Below are 26,072 nucleotides of genomic sequence, written 5' to 3' on the forward strand. Positions count from 1 at the left end.
AGAGAAGCTAATATAGTAGAATACACAATCAAGAATTAAAAAGAATTTGATAAACTGGAAGACGTTAAAAATGAGCATGAAGCAATCTTAATAGGAAAACTCAGTCCTATGTTTATACCTAAAAGTTCAACCGTAGGTAGGCACTTGAGTTAACAATTGATATATGGGAGATGAAGTTATTTGACTTAAAGTTCACTACAAAGCAACAATACAATGTAGGAAATAAAAGGGTTGATGTAATACTCAGTAGTGTTAGCAAAAGTGGAGTATGGGATATGGGATCTGGATCAAGGGAGTTATTCCTCCACTATTTTTTATACTTTTGGGGTGACAAGGTATCATTCTGCTCAATTGTAAACACAATTTAAGAGCAATTGATTTAAAGAGGAATATGTCCATGATACCGAATTAATTCATTCAAGAATATACATCTGTTTAGTGACTACTATGGGTCAGACATGCTAGATTCTCACTGGGTTTGAGAACCCCAAGACAGAAATGACACTGCTGCTTTTGGTTTCAGCTTCCCCAAGTAAGTAGCTTAGAAGTCATCACTCCCATTTCTACAACAAGAAGCGGAAAAAACTGAAAACCAAAAGCTTTTCTTAGACCTCTAAGAGAACTGATGCTTCAAGGCAAACCACCACTCCAAAATTTGGAAACACAGGTGAATCCAGAGTCAGAGCTGAGATTTGCTTATCTGAACAAGACATTGGAGCCAGAAACTCTGTCAGCAACCATCATAACCAAACCCAGATATGACACAGATATTGACATTATTGGACAGGGAATTTAAAATAATTATATTTAATATCTTAAGTGCTCTAATGGAAAGAAAGATAACATGCAAAAACAGATGGATAATTTAAGCACAGAAATGGAAATTCTTAGCAGGAATCAAAAGGAAAAGCTAGGAATTAAAACACTGTAGCAGAAATGAAGGCTGTCTATGATGGGCTCATCAGCGTACTGGACACAGCCAAGGAAAGACTTAGTTAAAAAAGGTCAATAGAAACTAGGTCAATAGGTCAATAGATATTTCATAAACCAAAATGCAGAAGAAAAAAAGAATGAAAAAAAATGTAACAGAACATCCAAGCACTATGGGATAACGTCCACAGGCAGGAGAAGGAAGAAAAGGAATAAGAAAGAAAAACTGGACCAAACAAGAAATATTTGAAATAATAATGGCCATGGAATTTCTAAAATTAATGACAGACACCAAATATGAAACCCATGAAGCCCAGAAAACACCAAGCAGGATAAATAACAAAAATCACTACATCTAGATATATTCAAACTTCAGGAAAGAAATCACAGACAAATAGAAAATCTTGAAAAATCACAGGAAAAATGCCATAGCTATAGAGGAACAAGGCTAAGAATCACAGTGAACCTCTTTTCAAAAAACATTCAAGAATGAAGAGAGAGGAGTGGAACATTTAAAGTGGTGAAAAATAAAGGCATTGTAGAACAAACAAAAACAGGGAATTTATCACCACCAGACTTTTACTGCAAGAATTGTTAACATAAGTGATTCAGGCAGAAGGAAAATATATATGTCAGAAATGTGAATCAACATAAAGAAGATAAGTGTCAGAGAAGGAGTAAATGAGGGTAAAGTAAAATATTTTATTTACCTTATTAAAAATTGATCTAAAAGATAACTATTTATCTAAAGTAATAATAAGAATTTATTGGATGACTCTGTGCTCCCACTGCAGGGGGCACAGGTTCCATCCCTGGTCGGGGAACTAAGATCCCGCAAACCACTGTGGCACGGCCAAAAATAAATAAATAAATTTTTTAAAGTAAAAAAAGAAATAAAAAGAATTTATTGGACGTTATAACATACAGATAAGTGAAATGAATGACAGCAATGTTATAAGGGATGAGAGGGAAGAACTGAGAATACTTTGTAATAAGGTACCTGCGCTACACACAAAGTAGCATAGTGTTTTACGAAGGTGGGCTGAGATTGGTGTTTAAAAGAAGTATTGAAATATCCACAGCAACCACTAAATTTTTTTTTAAAAGAAGTAAAACTGATAATAAGAAAGGAGAGACAAAGTAGAACCATATAAATTGTTCAATTAAAACCAGAGAAAGCAGAAGAGAGAGGGAAAACAAAGAATAAGTTCAATGAACTGAAAACACTGACAAACTTATTAATCCAACAATTTCAATAATCATTTTATTTTTTTTAACTTTTTGTTTTTGGCCACTGACAAATACATTAGTCCAACAATTTCAAAAATCACTTTATTTTTTTTAACTTTTTTTTTTTTTTGGCCACGTCATGTGGCTTGTGGGATTCCCTGACCAGGGATTGAACCTAGGCCCCCAGCAGCGGAAGCGTGGAGTCCTAACCACTGGACTGCCAGGGAATTCCCTCAATAATCACTTTAAATGTAAGTGGTCTAACTACATCAGTTAAAACATAGAGAAAGTCAAAGTGGATGAAAAAAATTAAGATCGAACCATGTTGTCTGCAAGGAACCCATTTTAAAAATAAAGAACCAGATAGGTTAAAAGTGAAGGGATGAAGAAAGATATACCACGCTAACACTAATCAAAAGAAAGTTAGGTATATTAATTTCAGACAATGCTGACTTCAGAACAAGGAAAATATGAATAAAGAGGGATATTACCTAATGACAAAGAGATCAATTCTCCAAGAAGACATAATAACCCTAAACACATGCACACCTAACAACAGAGCATCAAAATTGTGAGGCAAAAACTTAGAGAATTGAAAGGATAAACAGAAACATCCACTACTATTTTTGGAAATTTTAACACTCTACTTTCAGTAATTGAAATATCAAGCAAGCAGAAAATCAGTTAAGGATACAGTTGATTTGAAAAACACTGTAAGTAAACTTGATTTAATTGACATTTATAGAATTCACCATCTGACAACAGCAAAATATACATTCCTCTCAAGCTCTCATGGGACATTCACCATGAAAGATCACATTCTGGGTCATAAAACACACTTTAACAATATTTTAAAAATAGAAATCACACAAAGTGTGTGCTCAGATCACTGAAAATAAACTAGAAGTCAATAGGAGAAAAATAGCTGGGAAAATCACCACATGTCTAGAATTAACACATTTCTAAATAACACATGGGTCAAAGAATACTTCACAAGAGAAATTTAAAAATATTTTGAACTATATGAAAATGTAACATAAAACTTGTGGGATGCAGCAAAAGTAGTGTTTAGAAGAAATTTATAGAATTAAGTCTACGTTTCAGGGAAAAAGAAAACTCTAAAATAAAACTCTAAACCTCTGCTCTGTGAAAATCATTGCTAAGGAAAATCAAAAGAAAAGTTATAGTCACATGATGAGCTTCAGATTAGACACGGCCCTAAAGTTGTCTTGTGCTGACCTTAAATTCTTATTTCAGAAGAGAATCTTGGTTTAGGTAATTCATTTTTTAAAAGATCATGTGCAAAAACACTACGTTTTAAAAATAACTCACAGAATGGCCTTAGTTTTTTATGTCCGCTGGTATGTTTGTGAGTTGTGTTCTCTGTACTAGACATCCCAGAATAAAGTGGAGTGAATTCAATAGTTAAAAAAAAAAGAAAGAAAAAAAGAAAAGTTACAGGATGGGAGAAAATATTCGCAAAACATACATCTGATGAGAGGGTTGTATGAAAAGTATACAAAGAATTCTTAAAACTGAGCAATGGAAAAACAAACATCCCATTTAAAAAGGAGGCTATATATTTGAACAGACACAGATCAAAGAAGATATACAAAATGCAAATAGCATATAAAAAGATGTTCAAAATAATTTATAATTAGGGAATTGGCAATTGAAAAACTGAGATACCACTACAAAACTATTGGAATGTTAAAATTCAAACAACAGAATTGGTGGAAGGATACAGATCACTAAAATTCTTCATTCATTGTTGATGGAAATGCAAAATGGTACAGCTACTTTAGAAGACAGTTTGGCAGCTTCTCACAAAGCTAAATATGATCTTATCATATACTCTAAAAGTTATATTCCTAGGTATTTTTTCAACTAATTTGAAAACTTATATCAACAGAAAGACCTGCACAATAATGTATATAATAGCTTTATGCATAATCTCCAAAAACTGGAAGCACCCAAGATGCACCATTCAAAAGATGAATGGACAAACTATGGTACAGCCACACAGCAGAATATCATTCAGTAATAAAAGGAAATGAGGAGCTATCATGAATGAACCTTAAAGACACTATGCTAAATGAAATAAACCATACACAAAAAGATAAATATTGTATAATTCCACTTATTTGAGGTACCTAGAATGGTCTAATTTATAGATACAGAAATAGAGGGGTGGTTGCCAGGGATTGCTGGGAGAAGGGAATGGGGAGTTACGGTTTAATGGGTACAGAGTTTCGGTTTGGAAAGATGAAAAAGTTCTAGAGGTAGATGGTGGTGAGGTAGATGGTGGTTATCATTGCACACAATGTGAATGCAGTTAATGCCAGTGAAATGTATACCTAAAAATGGCAAAAATGGTAAATTTTTTTAGTTATATTTTACAACAAAAACACAAAAAGCTTCTTTGAGCCCAACATCTAGAAATCTTTTTAACCAGCTGACTTCAGGACTCAGAAACTGGGCTTATATTCTGCTCCAATCGTTAACCTTTGTTCTTCTTGTGTTTCTATAGAAACGTCTCTTAATAAATCCCTGATGGCTTGCACCGTATAGGTTTAACTTTGGGAGCTCATCTGAAAAACTGCCTCCAGATATAAAACAACTCCTTAACTGAACTAACCTATTCTCAGGACTAAGAATGGTTCATTGTGATATGAAGCCATCTACCAACTCAGATTCTAGACTATAAAACTTATTGGGGAAGTTTCAAAGGTGGGAATAAAGGGTAGCAGAATGTGCCACCCAAAAATATGCCTCTTTGATATAAAGATAATTTTGAGCTGGTTATTTTGAGAAACTGCAGACACAGGAGAAGCTCTAAAAATAAACTAAGAGTTACCCTTTTGTAAGGGGAATTTACATTTATAAAAAAATCTTCATTTATGTAAGGGTGTCTCCCTCTCTGTACCAGGAAGAGAAAAATGACTAAATCTCCAGAAACTCTTACCAATGGAGAAGGCATTTAGATTTAGATTTAGACTTACCCTTGCTTACTGTGCTTTTCCTGGTAACCCCCGATAACTGGCCTTTCTCCCCCTCCCCCAACCAAAAAACCTTTCTTTTGTCTTTAGCTGAAGATGATATTTAAGGGAGTGGCTTTGGCCATCTTGGTGAGGTACTAAGTTTCCCTGGGTATCTTCAAGGTACACGTGACATATACATGTTAATAAACTTGTTTGTTTTTCTCTTGTTAATTTGTCTTTTATTACAGGGGGTCTTAGCCAAGAACTCTGAAGGGTAGACAGAAAATTATTTTTCCTCCCCTACAAACCTTAATATATGCAAAATTTTGAAGACATTATTTAGGAGGATGGAAGATCTCCGGAGGGAATGCAGAATGTGATAAAACAACCTAACTATCAATATATTACAGCCTCACTGAAGGGGATGGGAGGAAAAGGTGCTGACCTAAGTAACTTTGGAAATGGGTGGAGTCTGTAAGACTAAAGTCAAAAGAAACTGTATATAAGCAATATACTCTAGTCTATAAAGTTGTTTCTCATAGGGGTACAGGTCAACAACTTTGATCCCATTGCACACCTATTTGGAAATAAACAATTAAGGGGGCTTCCCTGGTGGTGCAGTGGTTGAGAATCTGCCTGCTAATGCAGGGGACACGGGTTCGAGCCCTGGTCTAGGAGGATCCCACATGCCGTGGAGCAACTAGGCCCGTGAGCCACAACTACTGAACCTGCACGTCTGGAGCGTGTGCTCCGCAACAAGAGAGGCCGCGATAGTGAGAGGCCCGCGCACCGCGATGAAGAGTGGCCCCCGCTTGCCACAACTAGAGAAAGCCCTCACACAGAAACAAAGACCCAACACAGCAAAAATAAATACATAAATTAACAAAAAAAAAAAACAATTAAGGAAATAGATGGCAGATGGTGGTAACCAGGTTTCTCACTATTGGACAGAAGGTTACACATAAGCCAAAGGAAGAGGCCAGAATGATCCCTATGGTAATGGATTAGAGTTAGAGACATAAGTATGAACTCATGTTTAGTTCAATATAGATATGAATGGTTACATACAGAAATATTTCTAGATATGTGTATATACCTGGGTTAGTATACTCATATTTCCTTGCTCTGTCAACTGACAGGTCTTAGAAGCAACTATACTTGATTAGCAAGGAGTACTCCCAATGCCCAGATCTTAGTTTCTAGCACCATTCTCCAACAAAAGGAAAAGGGACTCTTCGGAAGAAATAGCTGACTGCAGGGCTAGGGCAGGAAATACATAAGATGATCCTGGAGCACCTTGTAGGGTCTGAAAATAAATAAATACTCAAACACACACACACACACACACACAAACTAAAAACACTCCAAAGGGCCAAAGTTGGAACAATCTGAACAACAAAATAAATAAGGTGATGGTGGATACAAACCAAAGTATAAAAGAAATATTCATGAGTCCATACCATACTGATATAGACAATGATTGAATAAGTAGATAAATGTAGGAAAATAGATATATGTCCCATGTAGAAGAATTCCAAATAATTTAAGCATATACTCTGACTTCAAAGAGGTAGGGGCATGACTCCTCACTCCTTAAGTGTGGACTACAGATAATGACTTCCTTCCAAAGAGCAGAGTAGGGAAAGCTGTAAAAAAGAGTAAGTTTACAGTGGCAAAATCTGACCAAGAAGTGACTAATACTACCAAGTGATGAATGTCAACATCAACAGTGACGCCATGTTGATAGTACGATATGTTGTGATTTTTACCTCTATGGTCTTCCAGGAATATATAACTCAAGTCTAATCATAAGAAAAACATCAAACAAATCACAGTTGAAGGACATTCTACAAAATAAGCACTTGTTAAAATTGTCAAGATTATCAAAAACAAAGGAAGTCAGTAACAGTAACAGCTAAAAGGAGCCTAAGGAAACAAAACAATTCAGTGTTATGTGCTATCCTAAATGGGATCCTGGAACAGAAAAAGGACATTAGGTAAAAATTAAGGAAATCTGAATAAAATATGGACTTTAGTTAATAATAATATAGCAACATTAGTTAATTGTAACAAGTGTACCATACTAATGTTAGATGTTAATAATAGGGGAAACTGGGTGTGGGGAATACGGGATCTCTCCCTATTATCCTTTTTATTTTTTCTGTAAATGTAAAACTATTCTAAACTAAAATGTTTATAAAAAAAGAGACATTGCCCTTAACTCTGAAAAATTCATGTTCTTGTGAAAAACCAGGAGTGGCAACAAATAGTTATAATGCAGTGTGGTAGAGGTAAACATTTTAGCTGTGCCTCGAAGAAAGAGTAAGAGTCAGCTCTGTGACAACGTGGAAGAAGAAACATTCCAGAGGCAGCACACAAGGAGTAAGGATTAAGAGGGAGGATATTTGGAGAAAAACAGTAAAACAGTGTGGCTGAGGCGTACAGAAGAGGGTAGAGGCTACAAACGATGCTGAAACATCTTATGTTTATTTTTTTTAAATGTTTAAAGTATACCAAAAGTGTCAAGCACATTTATTGTTTCTTTCACTGTGGCTTCCCTGGTGGTGCAGTTATTAAGAATCTGCCTGTCAATGCAGGGGACATGGGTTTGAGCCCTGGTCCAGGAAGATCCCACATGCCGCAGAGCAACTAAGCCCGTGTGCTACAACTACTGAGCCTGTGCTCTAGAGCCTGCGAGCCACAACTACTGAACATATGTGCCACAACTACGGAAGCCCACGTGCCTCGAGCCCGTGCTCCGCAACAAGAGAAGCCACCACAATGAGAAGCCCACGCACGACAAAGAAGAGTAGCCCCCGCTTGCCACAACTAGAGAAAGCCCGCGCACAGCAATGAAGACCCAATGCAGACAAAGAGGTATCACCTCATGCTGGTCAGAATGGCCATTTTCAAAAAATCTAGAAACAATAAATACTGGAAAGGGTGTGGTGAAAACAGAACCCTCCTGCACTGTTGCTGGGAATGTAAATTGACACAACCACTATGGAAAACAGTATGGGGATTCCTTAAAAAACTAAAAATAGAACTACCATATGACCCAGCAATCCCACTACTGGGCATATACTCTGAGAAAACCATAATTCAAAAAGAGACATGTACCCCAATGTTCACTGCAGCACTATTTACAATAGCCAGGACATGGAAACAACCTAAGTGTCCATCAACAGATGAATGGATAAAGAAGATGTGGCACATATATACAATGGAATATTACTCAGCCATAAAAAGAAATGAAATTGAGTTATTTGTAGTGAGGTGGATGGACATAGAGTCTGACATACAGAGTGAAGTAAGTCAGAAAGAGAAAAACAAATACCGTATGCTAACACATATATATGGAATCTAAAAAAAAAATGGTACTGATGAACCTAGTTGCAGGGCAGGAATAAAGATGTAGACATAGAGAATGGACCTGAGGACACGAGGTGGGAAGGGGAAGCTGGGGCAAAGTGAGAGTAGCATCGACATATATACACTACCGAATATAAAACAGTTGGCTGGTGGGAAGCAGCAGCATAGCACAGGGTAATCAGCTCAGTGCTTTGTGATGACCTAGAGAGGTAGGATAGGGAGAATGGGAGGGAGGCTCAAGAGGGAGGGAATATGGGGACATATGTATGCATATGGCTGATTCACTTTGTTGTACAACAGAAACTAACACACTATTGTGAAGCAATTATACTCCAATAAAGATCTATTAAAAAAATGTTTAAAGTATACCAAAAGTGTCAAGCAGGTTTATTGTTTCTTTCACTGTGATCTGTCTTCCTGAACCACTACTTCAGTTAGTAGACACATACACTTTTTTTTTTTGCGGTATGTGGGCCTCTCACTGTTGTGGCCTCTCCCGTTGCGGAGCACAGGCTCCGGACGTGCAGGCTCAGCGGCCATGGCTCACGGACCCAGCCACTCCGCGGCATGTGGGATCTTCCCGGACTGGGGCACGAACCCACGTCCCCTGCATCGGCAGGCGGACTCTCAACCACTGTGCCACCAGGGAAGCCCGACACATATACTTTTAATAAACCAAAGATCTCCCATAAAAGCTTACAATATGGCCTGTAAGATGCCACTTTATTTATCCAGAAATTTTCTTTTCTCTTCATGTATTGGACTCTCTTTTGTTTTATTTTAAAGAAACATTGTAACACACTTCAAAATATATATTATCAGCTAAGGCAGATCCACTAAAACTAAATGATATCATGCTTTGCATAAGATTTACATTAAGTATAACATGACCATGATATGCAGAAAAACAAGATACAAAGCAGGGATCAATTATTGCTCAGAGAAAATGCCCACCTTCGTTGCTTTACTGAGAGTTTAACTTGGGTTCTAAGAATTGCTCTTTGGCCATAGCCAAAGTAAATGAGCTATAGTGTAACACTATTTAAAGCAATGTTATGCATAAATATATCTTGTCAACAGACTTCTTGTTAAAACCTAAAATGCATTTTAATACATATTATTTTTAACTATGGGATATGCAGCTCTATGATTCAACCAAAATTTCATATATAATGAAATTTTGCTTTATACTTTATTTCCCCAAATCAATGTCACAGGTAGAACTATTTAAATTACAGGTATTCATAATATTCAACTGAATGTAAACTTTTATTAACTTCCTTTTGGATATCAAGAAATAATTATTTCTCCTTTTTGCATAAAGAAAAGGAGATATTTTTTGGAGAAAATGAATGTACAAAAATATAATAGCCCTGGGTAGCATTTACGAGAAAACAATTCTATTACTGATTGTACAAAATAGCCTCACTTACATGATTTTACCATTTGGGACCCAGTTTCCAGTCTCTAGGAGACTGTTTTCCAATCACCTCTTCTAGACAGTGTTTTAGTAACCTAGCGTTTCTAGAAAGGGGAAAGATGTGCTTACCAAGAATTAGCTCTACACTCCAAAGAATAAAGACTAGAAGTTCATTCTATTTTCTTTACAGAATAGATATTTTTTCATTATTTTCAGTATGTTTTAATTCCTTTGTCTCAGTACCTACTCCTTGAAAAGCTACTTCAGTATAGATTAAGAGCAAAAAAGAAATAATAAAATATTCAACATTTATTGTAAAGAAAACCCAAGTACAGATAGTTATGTTTTTCACTGTTCCATTAAACAGGGAGGTAAAGTGATAAAAGTGTTAATTTTCTATACGAAGACCTATTATACACAACAAAGCTGAAAACAAAACTAGTGCAAATCATACATGTGTACATCATAGGTACGTAATACATGATTAAATGTGTGTTTACTATTCAAGTGTACCATGTATTGCTATTGTCAGTTATTTACTGGGTCTAATATCTATCAAAGGCATTACCAAAGAGCATCTTACTTATTTAACTAAATTTCCTTTCAAGCTGAATAATTACTATCCATCAAATGAATTTCATGAAATCAGATTTTGTTTTTAAGTCAAACTATATCATATCATAATTTCAAGATTTCAAGGTGATTATTGTAAGATGAAGGTGACTACCACAAAACAATTTTCATATACGGGAAAACTATTTTAAGTGAATCAATGAACAAATGGAAATCTCTTTAAAGTATCTGATATCCTTTTCTTACTTTTATATATATGTTTCATAAAAATGATTGTACAGGGACTTCCCTGGTGGTCCAGAGGTTAAGACTGCACACTTCCACTGCAGGGGATGCGGGTTCGATCCCTGGTCAGGGAATTAAGATCCCGCTTGCCATGCAGTAGGACAAAAATTTAAAAAAAAAAAAGAAAAAAAGATTGTACAAAGAATGTCACCAAGAAGAATCTCTCTTAATAAGATGAGAATAATGCCTTCAACTGCCTAAAGTATTGGTCTTGATTCCCCCCCTTTTCTGTGTTGGAACCACTTTGAGAGAAGTATTCAATAACATAAAACAGGGAACGAATACAATATTTAACATGACATCATTTAACATGACAAAACGATGCATATTTGGATATAATTCTATGTTTTGCAAGTTGATTTCATATGTATTAGCTTGCCTCATTCAATTCTTGCAAAAATGCTATGAAATAAACAAGGCAAACTTTACCATCACCATTTTATACACGAGGAAAGTGATATTTTGAAGGTTGTGGTGATTAAAATATAGTCATGTGACTAGTGAGCTGTAGATTCGTGATTTCAGACAGTGTTCTGAACCTTGTTCTCATGCCCTTCTACCTTAGCAACCAGGTATGGGAATGAGTCCATGCAATGCATCTCACATAATTATTCAATTATTGTATCTGAAATTTTGTTATATTCAAGTTCATGAGAACACGTATATCAGGTTCATAGAGTGATAAATGAAAAGAAAAGTAATTCTTCTAATTTGGAGCAAGACAGGAAGACAGAGGTAGATTTCATATATTCCATTTCAACATTCTAGGAAGTGTTTCCAAAAATTATACCGCTACAAAATATAAGCATAATTTTCTGAAACTGTAAACTCATTATTTCAAGAACTTTCAAAAGCTAACATTTCTATAATCCCCTAAGCCTATTTTCTTTAACCTTTCATACGCATTTCAGGGCAACATGATTTGAAAGCAAGGAGGAATAAATTTCACTTATAGGAATCCACTTAGCATTTGGTTAAGCACTTCCTTCATTGCAAAGATTTGAAAAAAAATCAATATGCAGCACAAAAAATGAAACTTAAAATGTTAGTTTCATTACTTGCAAATGAAATATTGAAGACTGTGCTTACCTGTAACAGTTAGTTCAGTAGTTCTTCTCACAACAAAGCCTCCATATTTTAATTCACACGTATAATTTCCAATGTCGTCTTCTCTGACTTCTCTTATAAGCAGGGTATCTCTTTTGAATACAATACTTGGCCTCCATGTTTTTGTCCTACATTCCTACGTGAAGAAGACAAAATTTTTATAGTACATATAGTAACTTAAAGTATTTAAAATAACTAAACTAAAAGCTTCTAAAGTTAGATTTTAAAAGAGCTAGAGTTGTGAATTAATGCTACAGATTTTCAAAACTTCTCCACATCTCTGGGAAATCAGGTACCTCAATTTGAAAAAAGCACTTTTAGCAAGAGTCACTTTATTAACGTCTAACTTTAGTGTCTCTAAATCATATATGTATTGATTATTAGATATAAGAAAATGACATTTATTAAGATTACTCCAGACATCATTTTTAGAAGCAAATAGTCTGCATTTGATGATTATGAAATTAACTACTTTGATACTGATAATATAAAATATAAAATGAATTTTTTAGTGGAAAGCAGAAAAACTAATTCTATAGAGAAAAATGCTTTAGTTCAGTATTTTAAATCTTTTAAGGCTGCATTTAGAAATAATTCAATCTTTTCATAGCATATATATTCTACAGTCCCTGGAAGAAAGGGCCATTATTTATATGCAAGGTCTTTATAGTCTCACAGTCTACCAAATTATGGTCTCTGCTTTAAGCTTTGGATTATAATGATGTTGGCTCAGGAGATTTCTGTTTTTGCCAAACAGAAGTCCATTTTCTCTAGCCATATTCGAAATCAGTGGAATGAGGATAAAATAACTTTAAACCTTTTAACACTAGTCAGAGGTAATATTATTTTGTTAAAAATTTATTGCCAGATCAAATTTATGCAGACCATTATTTTGATTATGTGTCTCAATGCCTGTGTATAATTGGAGGACAATTATCTGGTTATTTCAGTCCAAAATATACACTTAATATCCTCATATTAGTTGCATAAACTGTCATAGTTGCATAAATTATACACTAAATGTATGCAATACATATTACCTTGACTATGGAAAAATAATCTGAATTGTTACAAAACTTCTAAATTCCACATATACTGCATCTCCACCCATCACTTCACTAATGATGGTCTTTATAGCGTAAGGTCACAATGACTGGGGAGATGGTGGAAGCATGACTAAAGGACCAATATGAGGCCAGCCATTTAAAAAACTGAGTGTGTGACTCTGTGTGTGTGTGTGTGTGTGTGTGTGTGGCCTCTAATGTTTCAGCAAATTTTGAGATACTATTTGCAAAAAGTGAGAAAAAGTGCATGACTCTTAAGATCAACTTATTGGCAAACAACAAGGAAATTGCATATTTAGAAGCTGAATGTACACATATGAGTATTAGAAAAATATCTGTACTTGAAGATCTTGTGTCAAACGCCCCTAATACCTCTCCCCTTTGAGGAAATCATCAGGGCTTGCTTAGAATCCTCCTGTGGAGGCAAACCACAGAAAATCAGGGTGAGAAATATATAATTAAAAAACTTTAAAAGTAAATAAAGCTCACATGTACAGGAACAGAAATAGTGGGGCTAATATTTAAGGGCTATTTAATACTGTCTAATACAGAAATCCAAGGGAAAAGTAGAAAACTATTTCAACAGTTCCCTTGATGTTCTGAATACTCCATTGCTTACTGTCAAGAATCAAAAGAAAGTGATTCAAAGAAGGGCATTACTAATTTTGGAAAAATCCTTTAAAAATTGTTAAAGATGTACTTCCTGTTTCATTTCTAACAAGTTTTGAATTCGTTATCAGTCCTGAGGGCTCATATTCTGTATACTGACATTTGTGAATCTAGTTACTAAAAGATCCAGCTTCCTAAATTCCTATTTCCAGTTAGTTGGACAAAGCAAAAGTTTACACTAGGTATCTTTAAATCATGGAAAACATATTCCAGACAAATGTTCATAACATCTATATTGTATTTTCTTGGGTATGTTCAATAACAAAAGCATCTTTTAGATATAAATAAGTTGAAGAACATGTTCAAATCTTGAAATTCAGTCAAAGTCAATGATGTGACAGGAAGAACAGCGTCTGATTATTCTGCTTAAGCCTAAAGTTGCTTCTGGTTTTTGAAAAGAGGTTAATCTAACACTATTTTTATAATCGTATACATTTTCATCGGATTTTTAAAAACATGTATGCTTTTATACAAAAGGGATTAGGATATGCACAAAGATACTTCTATTAAACAGAATATTTCAATAAAACTAGTACACCATTTTATCACAGAAGCAAGTCAATCCTTTTTCTCCTTGTTTGGGGACATTTTGGACTGCTTATATGAAGAGTTTGAAATGAATGCTTAATGCATTTTAGTTCCTGAAATTATCAACACAGATTATAATAGACTTGATAGGATTATCAGCATAAACTAGATATAAACATTAACATAGTAGCTTATTACAATGTACTAAAAATACAAATATTGACTTGGATTATCAAAGCCCCTGGTTTAAAAACTTATAATGACCAGCACAACTTGCTGTAGTGTCTTAGGAAGGCAGAACTGAACTATATAACACCCATTTAAATGTTTTTATCCAACTTGCCCTAGAATAAGGTACACATTAATCTATTTATAAGTGATAAAATCATTCATAGTCCATACCTTATACCATAGGATTTCAGGTTCTCTGGATGGTAGTAAAAAATCTTCTATGTCACGGCACGAAATTTCCTTGCTTTTGCTAAGTTCAGCTTTATCAAAGTACTTCATCTTGGAATTGTAGCACAGTCCAGTGTCATTTTCACCCACTGTCAGTGAGATGGATACTTTCATACAGTAAGTGGAGTTTCTGTAATGAAGCAGAATAAATATGGTGGCCTGGTGTGAACAAAAAGCAACTGTTGTCAAGGCAGTGTATTTACTTCACTCAAAAAGGGAGAGAGGAAGAGAGGGATAAAAACTCTACTGATAATTAATGTATGGTATCATGGCTTATTCCACAGGGCTCTATCTTGTCAGCCAGCTAAACAATGCTTGGTTCTGTTAAACCATTTGTATATTTTTCATATGCTAGAAAAAAATTTTATATTATATAAAAGTTTGGTTTGAAAAACTGTTTAATAGACATTTTTATTTAGATTTTATCTAGGAAAATAAAATAAAGGAAGATTTAGGTCAAGAAACAAGTCAAGCCTGGTCATAATATGCTAAAATTGGTAAATTCATACTCAGCCGTAAAAAAGAATGAAATAATGCCATTTGCAGCGACACGGATGGACCTAGAGATTGTCATACTGAGTGAAGTGAGTCACACAGAGAAAGACAAATATCATATGATATCACATATGCAGAATCTAAAAAAAAAATGGCACAAATGAACTTATTTACAAAACAGAAATAGAGAAAGTCTGGTCGCAGTCAGCTGTGTCTGCGCCGGACCTGAGCTGGGATCTAATACAAAAGAAGCCATCTATGGACTATTGGAGAGGGCTGTGCCTCACCAAAAGATAAAGAAACAGAAGGCTGGAGAGTCTCCACTGCTAGTTTAATGACCCAAGAAAGCAGAATTTTGAGCTGGAAGTTTTCCTAATAGGAACCACCCTTGGGGAGACCCTTAAGATGGCGAAGGAGTAAGAGGCAGAGATCACCTTCCTCCCCACAAATACATCAGAATTACATCTACATGTAGAACAACTCCTAAAGAACAACTACTGAACGCTGGAAGCAAACCTCAGACCTCCCAAAAGGCAAGAAACTCCCCACGTACCTGGGTAGGGCAAAAGAAAAAAGAGACAAAAGAATAGGGATGGGACCTGCACCAGTGGGAGGGAGCCGTGAAGGAGGAAACGTTTCCACACACTAAAAGCCCCTTCGCAGGCAGACACTGTGGGTGGTGGAGGGGGGAAGCTTCGGAGCCACGGAGGAGAGCGCAGCCACAGGGGTGCGGAGGGCAAAGCAGAGAGATTCCCGCACAGAGGATCAGTGCCGACCAGCACTCACCAGCCCGAGGGGTTTGTCTGCTCACCCGCGGGAGCGGGCGGGGGCTGGGAGCTGAGGCTCGGGCTTCGGAGGGTCGGATCCCAGGAAGAGGACTGGGGTAGGCTGCGTGCACACAGCCTGAAGGGGTTAGTGTGCCACAGCTAGCCGGGACAGAGTCCGGCAAAAAGTCTGGAGCTGCTGAAGACACAAGAGACTTTTTCTTCCCTCTTTGTTTCCTGGTGCGCGAGGAGAGGGGATTCAGATTCAGAGCGCCACTTAAAGGAGCTCCAGAGACAGGCGCGAGCCGTGGCTATCAGCGAGGATCCCAGAGACGGGCATGAGACGCTAAGGCTGCTGCTGCTGCCACCAAGAAGCCTGTGTGCAACCACAGCTCACTCTCCACACCTCCCATCCCGGGAGCCTGTGCAGCCCGCTGCTGCCAGAGTCCCACCTAAGGCTGTTGCAAAGTCACTCATGCTGGCCTCTGCCGCCACAGGCTCGCCCTGCATTCTGTACCTGCACCTCGTGCTCCGCCCCCAGCCTGAGTGAGCCAGAGCTCCCTAATCAGCTGCTCCTTTAACCCCGTCCTGTCTGGACGGGAACACACGCCCTCAGGCGACCTACACGCAGAGGCGGGGCTAAATCCAAAACTGAACCACAGAAACTGTGCGAACAAAGAAGAGAAAGGGAAATCTCTCCCAGCAGCCTCAGGAGCAGTGGATTAAATCTCCACAATCAACTTGATGTACCCTGCATCTGTGGAATACCTGAATAGACAACGAATCATCCCAAATTGAGGCAGTGGACTTTGGGAGCAACTGTAGACTTGGGGTTTGCTTTCTGCATCTAATTTGTTTCTGGGTTTATGTTTATCTTCGTTTAGTATTTAGAGTTTATTATCATTGGTAGATTTGTTTATTGATTTGGCTGCTCTCTTCCTTTATTTTTATATATAGATATATATACTTACTTCCTTTTTCTCTTTTTGTGAGTGCATATGTTATGCTTCTTTGTGTGATTTTGTCTGTATAGCTTTGCTTTTACCATTTGTCCTAGGGTTCTGTCTGTCCATACTTTTTTTCTTTTTTTAATTACTTTTTAATTTTTTTATTTTAAATATATATTTTTTAATTTTTTATTTTAATAACTTTATTTTATTTTACTTTTTTCTTTCGTTCCTTTTTTTCTCCCTTTTCTTCTGAGCCATGTGCCTGACAGGGTCTTGGTGCTCCAGCTGGGTGTCAGGCCTGTGCCTCTGAGGTGGGAGAGTTGAGTTCAGGACACTGGTCCACCAGAGACGTCCTGGCTCCACATAATATCAAACAGCAAAAGCTCTCCCAGGGATCTCCATCTCAACACTAAGAACCAGCTCCACTGAACGAAGAGCAAGCTACAGTGTTGGACATCCTATGCCAAACAACTAGCAAGACAGGAACACAACCCCACCCATTAGCACAGATGCTGCCTAAAATCATAATAAGGTCACAGACACCCCAAAAAACACCACCAGACGCAATCCTACCCACCAGAAAGACAAGATCCAGCCTCATCCTCCAAAACACAGTCACTACTCCTCTTTACCAGGAAGCCTACACAACCCACTGAACCAACCTTAGGCACTGGGGGCAGACATCAAAAAAAACCGTGAACTACGAACCTGCAGCCTGTGAAAAGGAGACCCCAAACACAGTAAGTAAAACAAAATGAGAAGACAGAGAAACCCACAGCAGACGAAGGAGCAAGGTAAAAACCGACCAGACTAAACAAATGAAGAGGAAATAGGCAGTCTACCCAAAAAAGAATTCAGAGTAATGATAGTAAATATTACCAAACTCTCGGAAATAGAATGGAGAAAATACAAGAAATGTTTAACAAGGACCTACAAGAACTAAAGACCAAACAATGATGAACAAGACAATAAATGAAATTTAAAATTCTGTAAAAGGACTGAATAGGACAGTAACTGAGGCAAAAGAATGGGTAAGTGACCTGGAAGATAAAATAGTGGAAATAACTACTGCAGAGCAGAATGTAGAAATAAGAATGAAAAGAATCGAGGACAGTCTCAGAGACTTCTGGGACAAAATTAAATATACCAACATTTCAATTATAGGGGTCCCAGAAGAAGAAGAGAAAAAGAAAGGGACTGAGAAAATATTTGAAGAGATTATAATTGAAAACTTCCCTAATATGGTAAAGGAAATAGTCAATCAAGCCCACTGGGAAGCACAGAGAGTCCCGTACAGGATAAATCCAAGGAGAAACATGCCAAGACACATATTAATCACACTATCAAAAATTAAATACAAAGAAAAAGTATTAAAAGCAGCAAGGGAAAAGCAACAAATAACATATAAGGGAATCCCCATAAAGTTAACAGCTGATCTTTCAGCAGAAACTCTGCAAGCCAGAAAAGAGTGTCAGGACATGTTTAGGTGATGAAAGGGAAAAACCTACAAACAAGATTACTCTACCCAGCAAAGATCTCATTCAGATTCAATGAAAAAATTAAAACCTTTACAGACAAGCAAAAGCTAAGAGAATTCAGCACCACCAAACCAGCTTTACAACAAATGCTAAAGGAACTTCTCTAGGCAGGAAACACAAGAGAAGGAAAAGACCTACAATAACAAACCCAAAACAATTAAGAAAATGGTAATAGGAACATACATATCAATAATAACTTAAATGTAAATGGATTAAATGCTTCAACCAAAAGACAGAGACTGGCTGAATGGATACAAAAACAAGACCCATATATATGCTGTCTACAAGAGACCCACTTCAGACCTAGGGACACATACAGACTGAAAGTGAGGGGATCGAAAAAGATATTCCATGCAAATGGAAATTAAAAGAAAGCTGGGGTAGCAATTCTCATATCAGACAAAATAGACTTTAAAACAAAGACTATTAGAAGAGACAAAGAAGGACACTACATAATGATGGGTGGATCAATCCAAGAAGAAGATATAACAATTGTAAATATTTATGCACCCAACATAGGAGCACTTCAATACATAAGGCAAATACTAACACCCATAAAAGGGGAAATTGACACTAACACAATCACAGTAGGGGACTTGAACAGCCCACTTTCACCAACGGACTGATCATCCAAAATGAAAATAAATAAGGAAACACAAGCTTTAAATAATACATTAAACAAGATGGACTTAATTGATATGTATAGAATATTCCATCCAAAACAACAGAATACACTTTCTTCTCAAGTGCTCATGGAAAATTCTCCAGGATCGATCATATCTTGGGTCACAAATCAAGCCTTGGTAAATTTAAGAAAACTGATATGGTATCAAGTGTCTTTTCCGACCACAACGCTATGAGACTAGGTATCAAGTACAGGAAAAAACCTGTAAGAAATACAAACACATGGAGGCTAAACAACACACTACTAAATAACCAAGAGATCACTGAAGAAATCAAAAATACCTAGAAACAAATGACAATGAAAATACAATGACCCAAAACTTGTGGGATACAGCAAAAGCAGTTCTAAGAGGGAAGTTTATAGCAATACAATCCTACCTCAAGGAACAAGAAACATCTCAAATAAACAACCTAATCTTACACCTAAAGCAATTAGAGAAAGAAGAACAAAAAACCCCAAAGCTAGCAGGAGGAAAGAAATCATAAAGATCAGATCAGAAATAAATGAAAAAGAAATGAAGGAAACAGTAGCAAAGATCAATAAAACTAAAAGCTGGTTCTTTGAGAAGATAAACAAAATTGATAAACCATTAGCCAGGCTCATCAACAAAAAAAGAGAGAAGACTCAAATCAATAGAAGTAGAAAAGAAAAAGGAGAAGAAACAACTGACACTGTAGAAATATAAAGGATCATGAGAGATTACTACAAGCAACTAAATGCCAGTTAAATGGACAGCCTGGAAGAAACAGACAAATTCTTAGAAAAGCACAACCTTCTGAGACTGAACCAGGAAGAAATAGAAAATATAAACAGACCAATCACAAGCACTGAAATTGAGACTGTGATTAAAAATCTTCCAACAAAAGCCCAGGACCAGATGGCTTCACAGGCGAATTCTATCAAACATTTAGAGAAGAGCTAACACCTATCCTTCTCAAACTCTTCCAAAATATGACAGCGGGAGGATCACTCCCAAACTCATTCTACAAGGCCACCATCACCCTGATACCAAAACCAGACAAAGATGTCACAAAGAAAGATAACTACAGGCCAATATCACTGGCGAACATAGATTCAAAAATCCTCAACAAAACACTAGCAGACGGAATCCAACAGCACATTAAAAGGATCATACACCATGATCAAGAGAGGTTTATCCCAGGAATGCAAGGATTCTTCAATATATGCAAATCAATCAATGTGACATATGTACCATATTAACAAATTAAAGGATAAAAACCACATGATCTCAATATGTGCAGAAAAAACTTTTGACAAAATTCAACACCCATTTATGATAAAAACCCTCCAGAAAGTAGGCATAGAGGGAACTTTCGTCAACATAATAAAGGCCATATATGACAAACCCACAGCCAACATTGTTCTCAATGGTAAAAAACTGAAACCATTTCCTCTAAGGTGAGGGACAAGACAAGGTTGCCCACACTCACCACTATTATTCAACATAGTTTTGGAAGTTTTAGCCACAGCAATCAGAGAAGAAAAAGAAATAAAAGGAATCCAAATCGAAAAAGAAGAAGTAAAGCTGTCACTGTTTGCAGATGACATGATACTATACATAGAGAATCCCAAAGATGCTACCAGAAAACTACTAGAGCTAATCAATGAATTTGGTAAAGTAGCAGGATACAAAATTAACGCACAGAAATCTCTTGCATTCCTATACACTAATCATGAACAATCTGAAAGAGAAATTAAGGAAACACTCCCATTTACCATTGCAACAAAAAGAATAAAATACATAGGAATAAACCTACCTAAGGAGACAGAAGACACTGATGAAAGAAATTAAAAATAATACAAACAGATGGAGAGATACACCATATTCCTGGATTGAAAGAATCAATAATGTGAAAATGACTCCACTACCCAAAGCAATCTACAGATTCAATGCAATCCCTATCAAACTACCACTGGCATTTTCACAGAACTAGAACAAAAAATTTCACAATTTGTATGGAAACACAAAAGACCCCAAATAGCCAAAGCAATCTTGAGCAAGAAAAACGGAGCTGGAGGAATCAGGCTCCCGGACTTCAGACTACACTATAAAGCTAAAGTAATCAAGATAGTATGGTACTGGCACAAAAACAGAAATATAGATCAATGGAACAGGACAGAAAGCCCAGAGATACACCGATTCACATAAGGTCACCTTATTTTTGATAAAGGAGTCAAGACTACACAATGGAGAAAAGACAGCCTCTTCAATAAGTCGTTCTGGGAAAACGGACAGCTACATGTAAAAGATTGAAATTAGAACACTCCCTAACACCGTACACATAAATAAACTCAAAATGGATTAAAGAGCTAAATGTAAGGCCAGACACTATAAAAGTCTTACAGGAAAACACAGGCAGAACACTCTATAACATACATCACAGCAAGATCCTTTTTGACCCACCTCCTAGAGAAACGGAAATAAAAACAAAATAAGCAAGTGGGACCTAATGAAAATTAAAGTCTTTTGCACATCAAAGGAAACCATGCACCAGACAAAAAGACAACTCTCAGATTGGGAGAATATATTTGCAAATGAAGCAACTGACAAAGGATTAATCTCCAAAATATACAAGCAGCTCATGCAGCTCAATATGAAGAAAACAAACAACCCAATCAAAAAATCGGCAGAAGATCTAAATAGACATTTCTCCAAAAAGGACATATAAATGGCTAAGAAGCACGTGAAAAGCTGCTGAACATCACTTATTATTAGGGAAATGCAAATCAAAACTACTATGAGGTATCCCCTCACACCGGTCAGAATGGCCATCATCAGAAAATCTACAAACAACAAATGCTGGAGAGGGTGTGGAGAAAAGGGAACCCTCTTGCACTGTTGGTGGGAATGTAAATTGATACAGCCACTATGGAGAACAGTATGGAGGTTCCTTAAAAACTAAGAATAGAACTACCGTATGATCCAGCAATCCCACTACTGGGCATATACCCTGAGAAAACCATAATTCAAAAAGAGTCATGTACCAAAATGTTCATTGCAGCTCTATTTACAATAGCCAGGATATGGAAGCAACCTAAGTGTCCAGCGACAGATGAATGGGTAAAGAAGATGTGGCACATATGTACATTGGAATATTACTCAGCCATAAAAAGAGACAAAACTGAGTTATTTGTAGTGAAGTGGATGGACCTAGAGTCTGACATACAGAGTGAAGTCAGAAAGAGAAAAACAAATACCGTATGCTAACACATATATATGGAATCTAGAACAACAAAAAAAAAGGTTCTCAAGAACCTAGGGGCAGGACAAGAATAAAGATGCAGACGTAGAGAATGGACTTGATGACACGGGGAGGGGGAAGGGTAAGCTGGGATGAAGTGAGAGAGTGGCATGGACATATATTGAGTACCAAATGTAAAATAGATGGCTAGTGGGAAGCAGCCGCATAGCACAGGGAGATCAGCTCCGTGTCTAGTGACCACCTAGAGGGGTGGGATAGGTAGTGTGAGAGGGAGACGCAAGAGGGAGGGGATATGGGGATATATGTATACTTATAGCTGATTCACTTTGTTATAAGGCAGAAACTAACACACCATTGTAAAGCAATTATACTCCAATAAAGATGTTATGAAAAAGTAAAAAACCAAAAAACAGAAATAGAGTCGTAGGTCTAGAAAACAAACTTATGGTTACCAAGGGGGAAACGGGGGTAAAGGATAAATTTGGAGATTGGGACTGGCATATACATACTACTATATATAAAATAGATAACTAATAAGAATCTACTGTATAGAACAGGGAACTCTACACAATACTCTGTAATGACATATATGGGAAAAGAATCTAAAAAAGAGTGGATAGGGACTTCGTTGGTGGTGCAGTGGTTAAGACTCTGTGCTTCCAATGCAGGGTGCACAGGTTCAATTCCTGGTCAGGGAACTAAGATCCTGCGTGCCACGCGGTGTGCCAAAAAGTAAAAATTAAAAAAAACAAAAATAAAGAGTGGATATACGTATAACTGATGCACTTTGCTGTACAGCAGGAACTACCACAACATTGTAAATCAACTATACTCCAATACAAATTAGTTTAAAATAAAATTGGTAAACTGAACAAAGAAGGAGAAAAATGTAACTGACCTATTAAGCATAATGGAAGAATATGAGAAGCGCATTCTGCGGACCTCTGATTTACAACCAGTCAGTCAGAAGTGGAGGTAAATTTGTGGACTAGCAATTGGCATCTGAATTGTGTGTGTCGCGGGTGGGGGCAGTCATGCAGAACTGAGCCCTTAACCTGTAGGATCTGATGCTAAGTCCAGGTAAACAGTGTCCGAAATGAACTTAATTGTAGGATATCCAGCAGGTTGAAGAATTGCTTGGTGTGGGAAAAACCCCACATAACTGGCATGAGAAGTGTTGAGAGTAAAGGAGAAAAACAGAGTTTTCCATTACTGTTAGTTATTCAACTTTATATTGGGTAACAAAGAAAATGTCCACAAAATTAGAATTTAGGGCTACTGATTGTAGATTTCTCTAGCTTCATATAATATGTACATTACAAGTATATCTAAAATAGTTAATAGGTGACACCATCAACCATTAAACAGTCAATTAGTAGCCTGAAAAATATCCTGAGAGAATGTGCTTAGGGATTTTGCTAGAATGATGAGACCTATTTCCTGCCCCCAGTCCCTCACACTCCAGAAGTGATACACAAGTAAATAGTTAAAATTCAAGGTGAGGGGCTTCCCTGGTGGCGCAGTGGTTGAGAGTCCACCTGCCGATGCAGGGGACACTGGTTCATGCCCCGGTCCAGGAGGATCCCATATGCCGCGGAGCGGCTGGGCCCGTGAGCCATGGCCGCTGAACCTGCGCTCCGCAACGGGAGAGGCCACAACAGTGAGAGGCCCGCGTTCCGCAAAAAAAAAAAAAAAAAAAAAAAAAATTCAAGGTGGTAAGTACTACAAAGGGGTATGTACCACACAGTAGTGTCAAAGAAAGAAACAAGAAGTCCTCATAAATTGTGATATCTGAGTATCTTAAAGTGTGAGTAAGAATTTAACAATTTTAAGAAAGGTTATTTCAGAGAATAGTATGCACAAAGGCTTGAAGGCATGACACAGCTTGGCATGTTTGAGTAATTGCAAATAATTTGGTGTGGCTGGGTTATAAAATAGTGATAAAGGAACAGCAGGAACTGAGACTGGAGATGCGGGCAGGAGCCAGACTGAAAGTCCTGTAAAGCCACCGTAAGGACTTTGGACTTTATGCTGGGAAATGATGACAATTGGATTTTGGAAAGATTTTTCTGACTGTAGTGAGAAAAATGGATTGGATTGGATTGCAAGGAGGACTAAGTACAGTGAGACAAATTAGAAAGCAACTGCATTCATTCAGGGAAAAAAAAAAGGCAACTCCAACAAAGGCAATGCCCAGCGAGATAGGAAGGAGGGATCATGTTCAAAATATATTAAAGATATAGAATAATGTGACAGTGAAGGAGTGAAGGAAAGAGAGAGGCATACAAGATGATAAAGAATTTTTTCAGATGAGTATATGAAAGGTAGAGTCAATCTTTTAGCACGTAAGATACTGAAAAAGAAACAGCTTTGAGAGAAAGCAAAGTGTGTTAAATTTTAGCTTGAGCTTCACACTCAAGAGGGAAAAAAAAATCCTCTTTGGGGCTGCCAGCAATATTGCTCATGCATTATTTATTAATTTAACTCCAGTACAGACTGGAGCATGCTCTTCTCCGGCTCATTTTAAGATAATTTTTTTCAGAAAAAAATAACTAAGTTATTAGCTATCTTAGGATGCATTCAAATGTGTCTTAAGAAAATATTCAAAGTCTTAGAAAAATACTGATATTTGTAGAACACGTTAGAATTCTTAAAGAACAGACTTTTCTAGGAAGTAAATCAGTGAATTCTAATCTTGAACCTTCCACATTAATCTTCTAAATTCAAAAATCTTAGGTTTTCTTTCTATTCAAACTTACACTGTTGTCGATTTCCCCACACCTCCTTGTATCAAATACCAGGCCTTTTTTTCTACAGGCAGTTGGGTTAAGTGTAAGATCTCTAAAGCCCAACTGCAGAGTTTCAGATTCCAGCCCAATCACTCATTACTTTTGAAATTAGGAAAAGTTACTTGACTCCTTAGGCTTCCATTTACTCATTTGTACAAGGAGAAAATAATACTACAGACCTCATAGGTCACTGTGGGAATCAAGCATGTTAAAACACAGTGTCAGTCTTTTAGTGAGCACTCAGTAAGTATTAGAGCTTATCAGCAGTACTTCGTCCCTTTTTCCTACTTCCTTTATATTTCTCTTTTGCAGTAGGGCTAAACAGTGTTTGTTTACAAGGCAGGTTAGATAGGCAATATCACCATGACGATGCCTTCAGTTCTGTGGTGTTTAATGACTGTGAAGCATAAGAATCCAGATAAGTCCTGGGATACCTGACTGCGTTGGACAAGAATGAGAAGTTTATGAAAAATACGACTCTACCTCAGCCACCCCCTCTTGCTCTACTATAAATGCAACTGACCCCTAATTTTCAGAAAGTGGCTCCAGATGAGCACCCTTAGATGTTATTCTCCTGTCTTTTATTCCCTAGCTTTGTGAGGTGACTGCTGATTTACTACTGTCTGGTAATGTCTGGAATTCCAGACTCCCCAGGATAGCACTACTTTCAAATTACTTTCCATGTTTTAATACTTGTTTACTGTTTCTGTTCATCAGGAGGTGATTTAAAAAGCTAAAAATAAGGCAGCATCCAATGAATGCTACAGTCCTATTTACTGAGAAGAGTTAACAGGAAGCAAGCAACCTGTGACACATTAATAAACATATGATCGCCCTGGGGGAAATTAGACACTCTCAAAGTGAAGAGTCCCATCCACCATCATTAAATTTGCAGCATGACTGCTATGGCACTGTGGCTCTCTGCAGTCGGGGAAATACAGTGGAATGGGGTAAACGGGGAAAGAATGCTCCTCCAGGATTTACGGTAAAAATCATCAGCACATATCTA

The 26,072-nt window shown here is 37.0% G+C and overlaps 1 protein-coding gene across 1 annotated transcript in view; it reads right to left on the reverse strand.

Moving 5' to 3' along the window:
* The window catches only part of IL1RAPL1 (interleukin 1 receptor accessory protein like 1), a 653,817-nt gene that overhangs the window by 547,364 nt on the left and 80,381 nt on the right, over positions 1 to 26,072 (reverse strand). The window contains exons 3-4 of the mRNA XM_060002071.1: positions 14,562 to 14,748; positions 11,881 to 12,034 (exon numbers count right to left, since the gene is read on the reverse strand). Coding sequence (XP_059858054.1) covers positions 11,881 to 12,034; positions 14,562 to 14,748 — 341 coding nt within the window. The remainder of the gene's footprint in view (positions 1 to 11,880; positions 12,035 to 14,561; positions 14,749 to 26,072) is intronic.

This window comes from Delphinus delphis, chromosome X (genome assembly GCF_949987515.2).
Source record: "Delphinus delphis chromosome X, mDelDel1.2, whole genome shotgun sequence".
NCBI lineage: Eukaryota > Metazoa > Chordata > Mammalia > Artiodactyla > Delphinidae > Delphinus > Delphinus delphis.